The sequence below is a fragment of the Brassica napus genome, chromosome A2 (genome assembly GCF_020379485.1).
Source record: "Brassica napus cultivar Da-Ae chromosome A2, Da-Ae, whole genome shotgun sequence".
Lineage (NCBI taxonomy): Eukaryota > Viridiplantae > Streptophyta > Magnoliopsida > Brassicales > Brassicaceae > Brassica > Brassica napus.
The window spans coordinates 15109587-15124234 of record NC_063435.1 but is presented as its reverse complement, the minus strand read 5'-3'; the positions used below and the strand labels follow the sequence as shown (position 1 = coordinate 15124234).

The following is a 14648-nucleotide window of genomic DNA, read 5'->3' as shown; positions in this document are numbered from 1 at the left end:
GTTATACATGTAACGAATGCTTACATATTTTATAACAGAAAACAATATAAAACTTCACCACATTTTATAATATTCCAAAGCCGGTTTCACGATTCATTGGAACCGTCTATGGAATTGGTAATCCCACACACTATTTTATGCTTATCACGTCGGAACAGTGACACTGTAAGTCGTGCATACACGTTCATATTCCAAGTTGCTCATTATGTTATTACTCAAAACCATTAAATATATTTAGAAAAGTAACCTTCTTTGTCAACGCGATTAACCTATATAAACACATGAAACTAGTTTTCAAAACTTCACTTGCTTTTTCTGCAATCTAACACATAAGCAAAGCAAGCCAAAAGAAAATAAAATGGCTTTCTCACGCCTTTCCTTTGCTGCTTCTCTCGTTGTCTTCTCATCCTTAATCATATCCTCAGTTGCTAATTACGGCAACGAAGTCAACCCCGAGACCGGAAAATTTATTCCTGTCGCCGTTGAAGGTGTCATCATGTGCAAGTCCGGTGACAAATCATACCCAATTCAAGGTATATATATATTAATTCTTTAATTTGTAACCAAGACGAATTGTTCTAGTGGTAGAAGACTACTGCGAGACGTCTTTTTATCATGTGCAAGTGAAGGTGGTCGAAGGTCCTAAATTCTTATTTTCTAAACAGATAAATTAGATTCTAAAACTTTAATTTTTAAATATTTCTAAGTTTAGGATTTATAATTTCAGAAATATATATATATGAATGAAGCTATCCATCTTATTAAAAGTGAAGTACACAATAATATTTACCAAATTTAACTGTCTTTTTTTACAGATTTCCATTTTTTTTTACCTAATTCTAACCATCTTATTTATTTTCTTTTCTAATTAATTCGACTGCATTTTTTAACTTACCTATTTTAAGTGTTTATTATATATTTACATTCATATTTCACTTTAATTAACTACTTCAGTATTTTTCTTTCTCGTAATAATTTGTCAACATTTATTTTACATGTTAACCATAATAATTCGACATGTTTGAATGAAATTGTTTTATTTATGACAAAATTCAATATGGTTAACAAAGATTTTTTTTATTTGTTCACAAAGTTAGTTTGGCATGAGTATTCGGATACCCATTTGGGTACAGATCATTTCTTTCGATATTGTTTTGTGGGTTTTAAAATAAAGCTTTGTCTGAGTATTATAAAAATTTTGGATAGATTTCGAGTCGGATCTTTTCTGATCTAGATAAATTCGATTCTCATATGTAGAAACCTAAAAATATCCAAATAATATATGTTTAGAAATATTATTAATTAATTTATTAAAAATGTAAAAACCAAAACCCGCACGTCCGACGTGCAGGTGAACCTCTAGTTAACTTTTAAAACGATATCATCATTGTTTAAATATATGGTTAATATTTACATGAGTTTAAAATAATTTGAAACGGCACTGAATATTGTAACATCACAAAGTCATCATACCATTCACATAGCTCTCTACCATAGGATTATAGTTGTGAGGAAAATAAATAGTATAATAAATCGTCTGCTTACCACAGGTGCTACGGCAAGAATTGCATGTGTGAAGACAGACGCATATGGCAAAGAAATAGTTCCAATCTCAATAATGAGCAGCAAAACTGATGCTAAAGGTTACTTCTTCGCCACGTTATTCCCTTCACAGCTTCGTGCAGGAAGGACGGTGACCAAGTGCAAAGTTTTCCTTTACCAGTCTCCAATCGCTGATTGCGATTTCCCGACCGATGTGAACAAGGGTGTGAGAGGAATGTCATTGAACAAATACCGTGTTCTTGAAGACAAGAGCTTCAAGCTTTACTGGGCTGGTCCTTTCTTCTACACCTCTGAACCTACTTACTACTAAACAAATCTTCTTTTGATTGACGTGAAATGTAACTTTGAGAGTCCTTTTGTTTGTTTGATTCGTTGTCTGAAAATGAGCCGAGACTTTTTATGTTTTTTATATTGTCTTTCTTGGAAACTTTTTAACATATATATAAACCGTGTTGTGAAGTACATCCATTTTTACTCTTATGTGCAAGTATAAGGTTTTACAGGAGAGTATCTACATATTACATGTGTTGTTCACATCCCACTCTATGGTCTTTATATACAATGACCTGGATTTATTGAACACAAAAACATCTAAAAAGAATGACTGGTTTTGTTTCGAAAACAAAATGATATATATAATTATATTTATAAGAGCTCTCTACCTCTACTTTGACTCGCAACCATTACCAGACTCTTTCTCTTGTCAAGTTTGATTATCTTTTCCAGAGAACATGACAAAACTTCATGGCCAAGAACATGAGTGCTTTAGCTTTAACACTCAAGAAATTGAGCATTATCTGTTGATCTTGGCCAGCTGCAGCCACTGGACCATCCCAGCACACCCAAGATAAGATCCACCTTTGCGCATACAGTAACCTAGAAGTTACAGATACATATAAAAACTGGTTGGGTTTACTGATCCAAAACCTAAAAAAGGACTGAAAGAAAGTATTAGAACATTGGGACGTGTATATATTACCAAACTTTCAATGTTTGCTTCTATTTGAAACAACATAACTGCTAATCCTCTTCCTCTGTCAATCTCGGCCTGCAAAGAAAGCATGACATTTGTCAGTTGAGTCGTTAGACACTACAAAGTAAGATTTTACAGTTAAAGCACGCACCACGCAAGAACATACTGCGATGCCTTCAGCTGCAAGGACTGTTGTAACCTCTGCTATTATGCCTGTGATAATATAACCAACAGTTTGATTTGACTATTTCGACAAAGAGAGATGAAGAGAGGTGATTTTGGATTCATAACCATAAAGCAAGTGAAGAAGATACCTTTACGATCCATGGATACAACACATAACCAGTCGATAGAGTGACCTTCGAGATGATGCCATGAGTCGATTTTACTGGCTCTCCAACTCTCTAAACCGGGCAACACTTCTTTATAAGGAGGGATGTTAGCAGGAAAAATCTTGGCAATTCCATCTCCAGGTAAAAAGAACTCTGGATTCTCCAAACTCGAGTTTTTGATGGCTTTGTTGTGTTTCCCATTCACCTTTGGGACCCAAACGCTGCCGTTTTGAGAAACGGGTGTTAGGTCTCTGCTTTTATCTTGCGACTGAAACTGCTTCACATTAACGAGAATCTTCTCCCACCACTGTAGACTCTTTCTTGAATCTTCTGTGAGATCTTCCACGTCACTTTCAGAGTCCGCCACAAAGTCATTCACTCGATCTTGGGTTATTTCTGCAGCACACTGCGCAGCTTGCTCCCTTAGGAACTGGAAGAAGTTCGAGGAGGCATCAATCAGTAATAGTGACCTAAATAAGCATAAAGTAAAAGCAAATAAAAATAAAAATAACATACCCTCATAATCTTGTGTCTTGCACTCCTTGTTTTCGCATGTTGCAACCACTGTTTATGTCTCTGGAAAGCAGATTTGCTTGAAAGGGCCTGTGATGTGCAAAAATAATAAAACATGAGAGAGCTCACAGAACCTACGTAGTAACTAGAGTATGATAAAGCCAATTAAAATTTCCCTAAGCAAGAACAAAGAAAATGAGAAATGACAACCACGTGCAAGATAGAAAAGCTACACACGTTATAGGTGAGTATCTCCACGACCTCGGCATTCTCCAGAACGTGCGTTGGAGAGACGAGATTACCATTCACCTACATTTTCAAGCAATGAATTATCCTTAACCTCTTATACAGTTGTTGTCCGTAATCAAAGATGATGATAGATAGAGAATTCAAATAGAGCATGGAAAGAATGACAGGAAAGTGGAAAACACCTTCGCTGCTACCATCTTGTTTCCGATTTCCGTGTGAATCAGATAAGCGTAGTCAACAACGGTGGCCCCTTTAGGAAGGTTCTTTATCTGCAAGTAGAGAATACTTCAGCATCGAAGCAAAGACGTGAAAATTTAAAAATGGAAGTTTCAGAGCTCAAGTCTTTTTACCTCTCCTTTAGGTGTGAATACAAACACACGACTACCTAAAAGATCTCTCGTAATGGTATCCACAAATTCTCTAGAGCTCATGTTACCCACAAACTCCTCTTGCCATTCCCTAATTGCATTTAGCCACCCGATCTGGAAAATGAAACTGTCACGACATAAATATCACTGCCTACTACTAGAACGTATCTCTGCATTTTTTTTTTACTTGAGAGTGTGGTAAGAAAATACCCTGAGTGCAAAATCTGCATTGTTCAGACAACCCGTCTTCCCCCTTGAATTTCTACCTACATGAATCTGACTTCCAGCTAATCCAGCAGAAAGAGCCCTTCCATTATAGTAAACAGCAATCCCCCTTTCAGCTATCAAGTCCATCTCCTCGGTTCTGATCTGCAGAGAGAAATGTAGTTTTAATACCCAATCAAACCAGCCTTTTAAAATTAAATCTAACTCAAAATGTTAACTGTATTTGGCGTTTTCCTAAGAACTGTGGTTAAACAATATCATCAAATACCTGAACCTCCAGCCGGAACATGCTCTCATACAAGAACGGAATCACAGTGGTATGGAGGCTCTGGTAGCCATTAGGCTTCGGTGTCGCAATGTAATCTTTTACCTGTAACAAAACGTAAGACATATGCTCTGATGTAATGTAGTGAAAATATATCCTGAACGAACAGAAAGTCAGATACATACAGTTCGGGGAATAGGTTTCCAGATCTCATGAACTAGCCCAAGAACATGATAGCATATCTGCGTTAATGACAGAGTGAGGAAGTTAAGTGGCAAACCAGAACGTATCGGAACAAAAGATACCCATACCCATATCCTTATCATTGGGGTTTCACCTGTTGTGGACTGCATAAAGGCCCGACCCCAACAGAAGGTTTTGGCTTTACAACAATCCTTAACTGCTAAAATAAACAATTTTAGAGAAGTAATATTAACAATCATATTAGGATGGCAAATGGAAGTTCTGTATTCGAAACCTTTGATACAACTTGGAGATGAGTGTACAATACAAACCTGAGCAATCTGGTTGTAATCATTAATTGATCCTTTTGATTTGAGCGCAGCTTTGTATATGCTGCATGCAAAAAATAAGAGTCTTCAGATGCTGAAGAAAATGGTATGTTACAGAGTATAATGAAGAAGGAACTTGACGGATTTTCACCTGTAAGTTTCCTTGCAAACAGATCGAACATCAGTATTCACAGTAACAAGGTCCAAGAACTCATCATCTTCAATCTTTTTCACCAAAATTCTGTTTGCCTAAGATACACAGTAGACTCTGTGAACACATATGGATTAAATAGACGACCAGATGATTTCACAGTTCGAAAAGTCAAAGAGGTTGTAGGTTGATATGAACATCCTTCTCTAATTTTCTTTGCCGTTTCAATCAACGTTTTGGCAATTTAACCTAAGAGCCAATAATAAGTTGAAGTTACCTCACTTAGTTCTTTCTCATGCGCTTTGTAGAGGTTAGCGATCCTGCTTGTGACTCTCTCATAATCTTCAGCACTTACGTACATGAAAGATAGATTTTCCAGTTCAGACTGCAAGATTAGAACCACAAAACTCAGAACGCCGAGGGGCACAACAGTGAGGTAACTAGCTTTCACACACACTAAAATGCATTTCAACCGAATTGACTCATGGCATAATATTTGTTTTAAGAATAAAAGGAAGCAAAAACAATAAGTAAGGGTTATACCTTTATTGAATACATTCCAAGCAATTTCGCTAAAGGAGCAAAGACCTGCAAAGTCTCCGCTGCAATGCTGGACTGAACAAAATCTCACAATATCAGTAGTTATCACAAATGAAACATAGAGATGAGAGCGATATGGGCACAAATCTCAACTACTTAATCACCTGCTTATGGGGAGGCATGTGGCAGAGAGTTCGCATATTATGCAACCGGTCAGCTAGCTTGACAATAATGACGCGGACCTGGAATGAAGCAGTTAGTCTGCTGATGAATAATAAAACCACACTAGTTGAAACACAATCTTATAAAATTGAAACCTCGTCCGTCATCGCCAGAAACATCTGCCGCAAATCATCTGCTTTAACATCTTGTATTGATTCACTTTCGGTTTTACACTTCAATTTTCCCAGTTTTGACACCTAATAGAGAAAATTCTTTTTTATGAATATAGATGGAAGTTCATGTCAAATGAAGCGTAGAGCTGTTTTCTCTATACGGTAAGCAGAGAGGAAAAATATTGTAGCAAACACAACTATGCAGACCTTAGTCTCCCCTTCTACAATGTGGCGTACAGTTGAACCAAACTCTTCTTCTATCTTCTCAAAAGTAATAAAATTTGTATCCTCGACCGTGTCATGAAGTAATCCAGCAACAATAGACTCCCAATCCAATTCCTAAACAAGAACAAAAACAACTGAACAAGCTTTTTCCAACTAATTCTCAAGTGAAGCATATTCGTAATGTATGACGCAACTCACAAGTTCCCCAAGGATACGAGCAACTGCAACTGGGTGTATAATGAATGGCTCCCCACTACGTCTCTTTTGACCATGATGTGCCTCAAACGCTAACTGCGCAGACCTTTCTTAATGAATTAAGAGATGAATAACAGAAAACTGAAATATACTCCAATAAAATAACACGTCAAAGAGGCCTTTTGAATATTAAGAAACATATATCATTATACCTTGAGGCCCTTTCGAACATACTCTAATTCTTTACAAGATAAGTAAGATATCGATGGGAAAAGGTCCTGCAGAGATAACCACCACGCATCAACGTGATTAGAGTATTAAAAAGTGCCATTAAAAAAGAAGAGGGCAGGGTCTACTACCTCCCATAATGAGTCCGCAGTAACATCCTCAGAAGCCCCAGAAGATTCAGATGAAGATAAGCAACATCTTTTATGACCACCACAACTCAATATTCTATTTACGTTTCCAAAGTGATGAACAGATTGGATTCTAGTGTTTGTGCGACAGAGATAGAGAGGTGGATGAGCGAGAAAGGCAGTAAAGGCTCGAGGAGCTTTCCAAGCACTGCAATCACTTCTTTCATTCAGATTACATATGTTCACACATTCCACAGACACTGCAATTAATTCAACCCAAACGATTTTAGATTTAGTTGGGAGGCAGATGAAGAATCGAATTCACTAGTCTACAACCTAATCATTGCTTCAAGCTGAGAGAATAAACATTTGGCTAGACGGGAACTCAAATCAGAGAGGAAGCAAGCACGCACCGGACATGGAGGAAGAAGCCATTGCTAATGAAGCAAAGCAATCGTACTGAATCGATTCAACATTTGATCAAACAGTTACTCAATTCCCCAGATTCCGAAACCCCAGAGGCGGAGGAGATTGACAACTCTTAAGCGATTGAGATTTCGAAAGGATAGACGCGCACAGTGATGTGAAGAAGAAGAAGAAGAGACAGATAATCAACTCGCTCAGAGGTAGCTCTGAGTCCTGAACCACACAAATGTCGTCCTTTTTAAATTATGACTAAATCAGTAAATCTACAATACACAGATATTTTTTTCCCTTTCTAGTAAATGTTAAATATATTTTTTTGTCAACTATTTTTTTTCTTTTTTGTGTTTAAATACTTTCTTCAAGTCAATAGTTTAAGATTTGAAATTATATTATAGACATAAATTATTTGCGTTTAAAACTTTTTTTTGTGTGTTTAACTAGTTTTCTTTAAGTCAATAGTTTAGAATTTGGAATCTATATTATTATTTGAAAAAAAAAATTTGATGAAATATTTAATTTATTGATCATCGTAAAAATAATATATATACAAAGTTATTTCTAAGACTGCAATTTTGAAACATTCTGAAAAAAATATACTAGATTAGTTTAAGACATATGAGCCATAAACCAACGTTGCATCAGCCCCCGTAGATTCGGTTTAGTACTTCGTCGACATTACGCGATTCTTCATTGTTTTGTCAATAATCCGACCATGCTAATCCACAGACTTTGCAGTGCCGTTATGCCGCCGATCATTCCTCTCCCACCAGATAGAGTAAATAGTAACTTGCAGGACCAGTCGCATCAAGATGAAAGTGATGCGATCATACTTCCGTGTGAGCAAGCTCGACACTGTGATTTTCCAGTCCGGATCACGCTCAACTCCAAACAGATTACCCACAACTTATAGCCACAACGTGTAGATATATGGACAAGCAAAATACAAATGCTCCCTAGTCTCATCCGGCTCACCACGAAACATGCAACATTGTGGCTGGCCCCATCGACTAGTTCGATGGCCTGTAGCCAGTCTGTCACGAAACGCTAACCAGGTAATGAAAGCATAGCGGGGAACTCCCTGCGAGAACCACACAAGCTTACTCCATTGCAGATTGTCCTTACGCTGTCTGACCTGGTGCCAAATACTCGAAGCTAAGAACTTATCCCCATAATCATCAGGTCCATTTTACCACATAGTCCCATCAGCAGCAACAACAGTTAGGTCTATTGGGAACTGATGAATCACATGCACCAATCTCTGTAACTGTTGATCCCGACATACCCGAAATCTCCAATGTCTATACGCATAAACTGCTTTGCTAGGTTCCGAAACTTCAGAATCTTACGCCAAACCCATGAACCTAGTCCAATATCCCTCACATCCCATAAAGTCTCACCACGAAGGAGATATTGTTTCACCCAAGTTCTCCACAGAGAGCTAGAGTGAGCAGAAAGTCGACAGATAAGTTTCAGGATGAACACTGTACTTACTTCCTGAACCCAGCGCAGACCGAAGCCACCTTCTTCAAATGGACAACATACATCAGCCCAAGCAACCTTTGCCATAGAAGTGTTATTTGGTGAGCCGCTCCATAAGAATGCTGAACACATACTCTCAATATCATCAATGCAGGCTTGTGGGAGACAAAACGCTGCACACCAGAAGTTAGTGATGCTTGCAATAACCGACTTGATAAGCTGAAATCTTCCCGCATACGAAAGTTCCTTGCTTGTCCAAGAGAGAAACCTGGCCCTTATTTTGGTGATTAGAGGCTCGTAATCTTGTTTCGACATAATCTTTATGGTTAAGGGCAGTCCAAGGTACTTGATTGGCAGCACCGAGATGGACAAGCCAGAGACAGCAGCTGCGTTTTCAAGTGTTGCTTTCCCTCTCTCCGCAGCAAACACAGTCGACTTAGCAATGTTAATCCTTAGACCCGACATGGTAGCAAATTTATCAAACACAGCCAGTGTGCTTCGAAGCGATTCTGGGGAGCCGTTTGTGAAGACAACAATATCATCAGCGAAGCTCAGATGAGAGAGATTCACCTCCTTACAGTGTGGATGATAGCCAATCTGACCTTCAGAGACCGCTCTGTTTAGGAGCTTTGAGAGTACACTGCTAACAATAACATAGAGATACGGTGACAGCGAACATCCTTGCCTTATGCCTCTGCTACTGGAGAAGAACCCTTCTAGCTCCCCTTTCACCGACATTGAGTAAGCTGCGGTATCAATGCATCTCATGATCCATGAAATAATCAGATCCATGTAGTTCATTTCACGCAGGGTTGCCCCATTGAACTCCCAGCTAACAGTGTCAAACGCCATTGAAATGACCAGCTTGATAGCAGCCCGAGATGTCGAGTCCTTATGGTAGTCTTTGACTAATTCATTTGCTAGCAAAACATTTTCCAGAAGAAGTCTTCCCTCAACAAACACACATTGGTTTAGCTCTATAGCTTCCATAAGCGTAGCCTTTAATCTCCTCGCTATGATTTTGGTTACCACTTTATAAATGACATTGCAACACGCTATCGGCCTGAAATCTGACATTTTCTCCGCATCAGTAGTCTTGGGAACTAGAGCCAGGAGAGTTTCATTGACGCTACAAGGCATGAGCCCGAAAAGGAAAAAAGACTGAACTGCAGTAACAAAATCTTTTCATATCACCGACCAGACTGCTTTGTAGAATTCCATAGGATACCCATCAGGACCCGGGGCCTTGTTTATTGGCATAGAGAATAACACTGCTTTTATTTCCTCTGCCTGCACTGGTGCTTGGAGTATCACCATCTCTTCAGTGGAGCATCGATAGTCAACCAACTGACTCAATTCCTCATGAGACACACTCGGAACTGCCTGAGTGGAGTCATTCAAAAAGGACTTAAAGTGAGCTGCTGCGTCTCGTTTAATATCTGTTTGAGAGGTATGACTACTGCCATCCCCCTTCACAATTCTCCTTATTGTGTTTCTATTATTTTGACTATGTGTTACCTTGTGAAAGAAACGAGAGTTTCTATCTCCCAGATCCAGCCACTGCACCCTTGATTTTTTATAGTAAAACTGTTCCTCAATCCCAGAAATATGCATCAACTGCATCTTCGAAAGTTGAGATTTGCGGATTATATCATACCGTTATAAGGTCGCTTAGAATAGTGCGTTTTGATGTGGATGCGGCTGAGATTGCATAGAGTTTGATCCCTTCCGCGAGATTCTCATCTTGTTATCCAACCTACCAATCCAGTAAATTGACTTAGGCATCTGAGTCCAACCTAAATAACAATGAAGCTAAGCTTTTACCGGATCAATATTCAAGGGATTGTCAAGGTACTTCCTCGCCAGCTTCTTCACCCAAGTAGGCATAGTCGCAGAGAAAAGCATGCTCTGTCGCTTATGCGGAAGATTCTCAAGAATAGACTCCACAGCCTCCTCAAACCCAACAGCAAGCATCTGGTCAGCTTCGTCAAGCACCAAGTACTCAACTTCACCCAGCTCCCTGTTTACACTATCAAAAACTGATCAAATCGAAACTCAAATCCTAAACAGCTCACATTAATTTTGAAATTGTCTTAAACTTAACAGAATCAAAAACAGATTAATAATTCTTCTAAAACCTAAACAGACATGTAACACAGATTCTACACAAGCAAACAAAGCTCTAAAACACGGAAAAAAATTTGAAAGTGTCAAACTTTTGTTTATTGGCGACCAATCACACACAAAGGTTAAGGGCTGGCCTTGGTGTGAAGAAATGGGGAAGCTTGAGGAAGGAGAATTGAGTATGGTAACACCAATTCATCTTCTTTCTTGTAAAATCAAAACAAAATCAGAGAGAGAGAGATGGCGGATGAGAGATATGGCGATGGTGGTGACGTGCTGGTGGTGGTGGTGGTAACGAGCGATATTAGATGTCCCACATCGGACTCATACGTGATCCTTGAGCAATATGTATGTGTATGGGAAATCCTCCAGTTTTGAACTACCTTTTGGTATGAGTTAGGCTCATCACTAATATGGTATTCGTTCCCATGGTGAAAACCCAACATATGATTTCTCACAATATGTATGAGTTAGACCCATCATTAATATAGTGATGGCGGATCACGTATGTGTCCGATGTGGGACATCTAATAAGCGACGGTGTCAAAAAGAGTGTGGTGATGAAGCTTCAATCGAGGGTGACTAGAGATGAATCTGAGAATTTGAGGAAGTCAAGCGGACTGAATCTGAGACTGCTCTGATTTCTTTGCATGGAGAAGAAACATAAAAGAAAGAAAAAGAATAAAAAAAATAAAAACTAAAATATTTTGTATTATTAAGTATTTTGACTAAAATTAGAGATAGTTTACATTTACAGTAGCACTTAATTTTGGATCTAGAATGTTAAGGCGCTGATGTTAAAAAAAAAAGAATGTTAAGACGCCTACACTTAGCAAATTAACGTGGCTAATTTTTTTTTTCTCGTGATAACAAATATAGTGTTTTAAATTGACAAACGCTATTAAGAAAGCAAGTGTTGGTATATAATAACAGAATTGTTATAAACGTTATAGTCTGACGCTATTAATACCCACATTTCCTGTAGTGAAAATCTAAAATTATGAACAACTACAATGTTTCATGACCAAAGATTTCAATGGTTCAGAAGATGCAATCACCAACAGTGCAATTAATTATCCCTATAATTGTAGTAGTTCATAAGTGATTTCAGAAATTCAATTAAATATCCAACAATCCTTCCCTATTTAGTGTAATCAGAGATTCAATTAATAAATAGTAGATATATCAATTTCATGCATAAACCAAAATGTTCATATCGAAAAATATTTTTCCTTTGTTTAATTGTCTAAACATGTCCAAGCATTTTATCTGAAACCTGAATAAACAAAACCAAATCAGAAAAAAAAACGTGCATGAAAACATGATATTATAAACCATAAAGTATAATTCGAAAAACATAAAGGAGTATTTAATTTTGTAAATATATAACATTATAAAAATAGTTAAATTACCCATCAAACCGGATTACCTGAATATTTGTAAGAAATTTTAAGATTCTTTAAAATGTATATAAAATAAATACAAAATGTAGAAATAACTAATTAAAATATATATAACTTTTAGAAAGAATAGATACATCTTTAGACATCTTTACAACCTCTTAAAAATCTCTGCAATTTTAAGAATAAACATAAAAATCCTTAGACAAAATATAACTCCTTAAAATTTATGTAACTTTTAGAATGAAAGGACACACCTTTAAATATTTTGACAACCGCTTCAGAGCAAATGCAACTTTAAGATAAAAAACACATCTCTAAACATTTTTAAATTAATATTATTCATATATATTTAATGGTTAGGTCTCTTTTGGTAAGAATTAGTGCTTGAATGTATACATACAGGGCCGGGCATGAGAAATTTTAACCCAGAAGCAAATATAATTTTTTTGGCCCATTATCTTTAAAAATCAGAAAAAATGGCTAAAAATGCAGTATAGTAATTCGAACTCTGCACCTCTTGTGCGCATACAAGCACTCTAACCAGTAGAACTACTGTAAAGTTTATGTTATTATTGACCCTTTAAATATATATATCTATACGCCCCCAGGTACATGCTTATGTTATTATTGACCCTTTAAATATATATATCTATACGCCCCCAGGTACATGCTTTATGTGCCTTTATTGAGGCCTGGCCTTGTATACATACCTCGACACTTCGTTCTCTGTTTTACTTAAATTATCACCTGCTAAAAAGTATATTATGTATGATAAATAGTTTTTGGCATGAACTATTTTATGTTTAAGTGAAATTTTGGGTTTAACCAACAAAAAAGTTTTAGACCTAAAAGATGCAATTACTAATATATTTAATTTAGTAAATATATAATATTATAAAAATAATGAAATCACCCAAAAAAGTACTATCAGATTATTTTAGTATTTTAAAAATTATTTTAAAATGTATTCAAAATAAATATAAAAATGAATTAAAATATAATTTCTTAAAAAGCTATGCAACTTTTATGATGTTAAGACAACCTTAGAATACTCTCATCAATTTTTAGAAATCACGAAGTTGCTTTGTGGATTGGAAAACATATATCGGCAAAAGAACAGAAACCCAACAGTATTTCTTAGAAACAAAGCTAGAGAATGTGGAAAGGAAACTCTTGAATAGAAATCTGGATGGTTGCGCTTAAGAGAATCAACCAGAAAAATCAACGATGCACTTAAATTATCATAGGTAACAACGTTTAACAGATATATTGACATATTTACTAATATGTCTTGTGACTCTTGTCTTAAACTTTATTTCTAATCAGAGTGTTTGAGTATATATAACATGGACTTACACCAAAAAATATATAACATGGACCATGTGTCCATGCAACGTAAGAAGAAAAACACACACTTTTTCATCTAGTAGAAAAAAAATTAAGAACAACTTTATTATTTTATTTAGGAATTTTTGCTATAAAAAATACAAATTATCCTACCTACTACCCTTTGCTAACAATGTTTCATTTGAACTCGTAAACATTTATAAGCGTAACTGCACACAATTTTTCTTCTTCACCATTTTAATAAATTATGAAATATTACAATGTGATACTTATGACTATTTATAGTTTTCAAAGATCTATATGAATAATCACAATTTTTTTAGTTGAGTTACTTATTTTTAGATAGTACATTTACAATATGAGAACATCTTTAAAACTGATATAACTTTTATAATGAAAAGAAATGACTCTTTAAAATTAATATATTTTATAAAAAAAATAAAATATGCATTATTAATCTTAAGATGATGAGAGTATTCTTAAATATTTTCAGTCTTTTAAAATTCATTGTAATTTTAACATGAATATTTTCTGTTCAGTCTTTTAAAATTAATGAAATTTTAACATTAAAAACATATTTTTGGATGAAAGATAACATTTTAATGATGAAAAGACACATCATAACATTTTCACAATCTTTTCCAATAGTTACATATTAAAAAGACATATAATTATGTCAAACTAATTTCATATCCTATATACATTATAGAATCACACATTATTTCATAATCTGAAAACTTTTAAAACTAATTAATATTTTTTATAGTTAAGAAACACAATAGTTTATAATGAAAAACATAGCTTTTGACATTATAAAGAAAAGACACAAAATGATAGATATACACATCATTTTACAATTTGAAAACTTTTTAAAATTAAGCTCATTTTTATAATGAAAAAAAACACAATATTTAACATTAATTGGGATTTCTATTATTAATAGAGAAAGTTATATTATATGGGAAAATGCATATCTATTGTATGTACTATATATACTCCAGTATGCTCATTCAAAAAATTTCCAAAACAAGTATATCACATATCATTAGCTTACCTCCACATATTGG

General features: G+C 35.7%; 2 protein-coding genes across 5 annotated transcripts; one reads left to right on the top strand and one right to left on the bottom strand.

Annotated features, from left to right (window-relative positions):
• The first annotated feature begins 292 nt into the window (after positions 1 to 292).
• On the top strand, positions 293 to 2025 carry LOC106399028 (protein SEED AND ROOT HAIR PROTECTIVE PROTEIN). Its single transcript, XM_013839514.3, has 2 exons — positions 293 to 533; positions 1551 to 2025. Exons 1-2 carry the CDS (start codon positions 359 to 361, stop codon positions 1871 to 1873), a joined length of 498 nt encoding a protein of 165 aa, XP_013694968.1. The 5' UTR covers positions 293 to 358; the 3' UTR covers positions 1874 to 2025.
• LOC106399012 (putative GTP diphosphokinase RSH1, chloroplastic) lies at positions 2014 to 7473 on the bottom strand. Of its 4 annotated transcripts, XR_007322890.1 has the most exons (24): positions 7216 to 7473; positions 6806 to 7062; positions 6659 to 6724; positions 6450 to 6542; positions 6234 to 6365; positions 6009 to 6110; positions 5856 to 5933; positions 5695 to 5766; positions 5429 to 5536; positions 5152 to 5249; positions 5004 to 5064; positions 4826 to 4891; positions 4674 to 4730; positions 4492 to 4593; positions 4209 to 4367; positions 3981 to 4112; positions 3813 to 3899; positions 3619 to 3690; positions 3385 to 3471; positions 2851 to 3298; positions 2688 to 2749; positions 2543 to 2611; positions 2226 to 2439; positions 2014 to 2129 (listed from the first exon to the last, which is right to left on the bottom strand). XR_007322890.1 is itself a non-coding variant. In XM_013839498.3 (23 exons), the coding sequence occupies exons 1-23, from the start codon at positions 7235 to 7237 to the stop codon at positions 2335 to 2337; spliced, it is 2535 nt and encodes an 844-aa protein (XP_013694952.2). In that variant the 5' UTR covers positions 7238 to 7473; the 3' UTR covers positions 2014 to 2334. The 4 variants fall into 4 exon arrangements, 3 of the variants coding, with proteins under 3 accessions (XP_013694952.2, XP_013694957.2, XP_048612422.1); XM_013839498.3 differs by having other exon boundaries at positions 2014 to 2439; XM_013839503.2 differs by having other exon boundaries at positions 2014 to 2439; positions 4826 to 4888.
• Positions 7474 to 14648: the final 7175 nt, after the last annotated feature.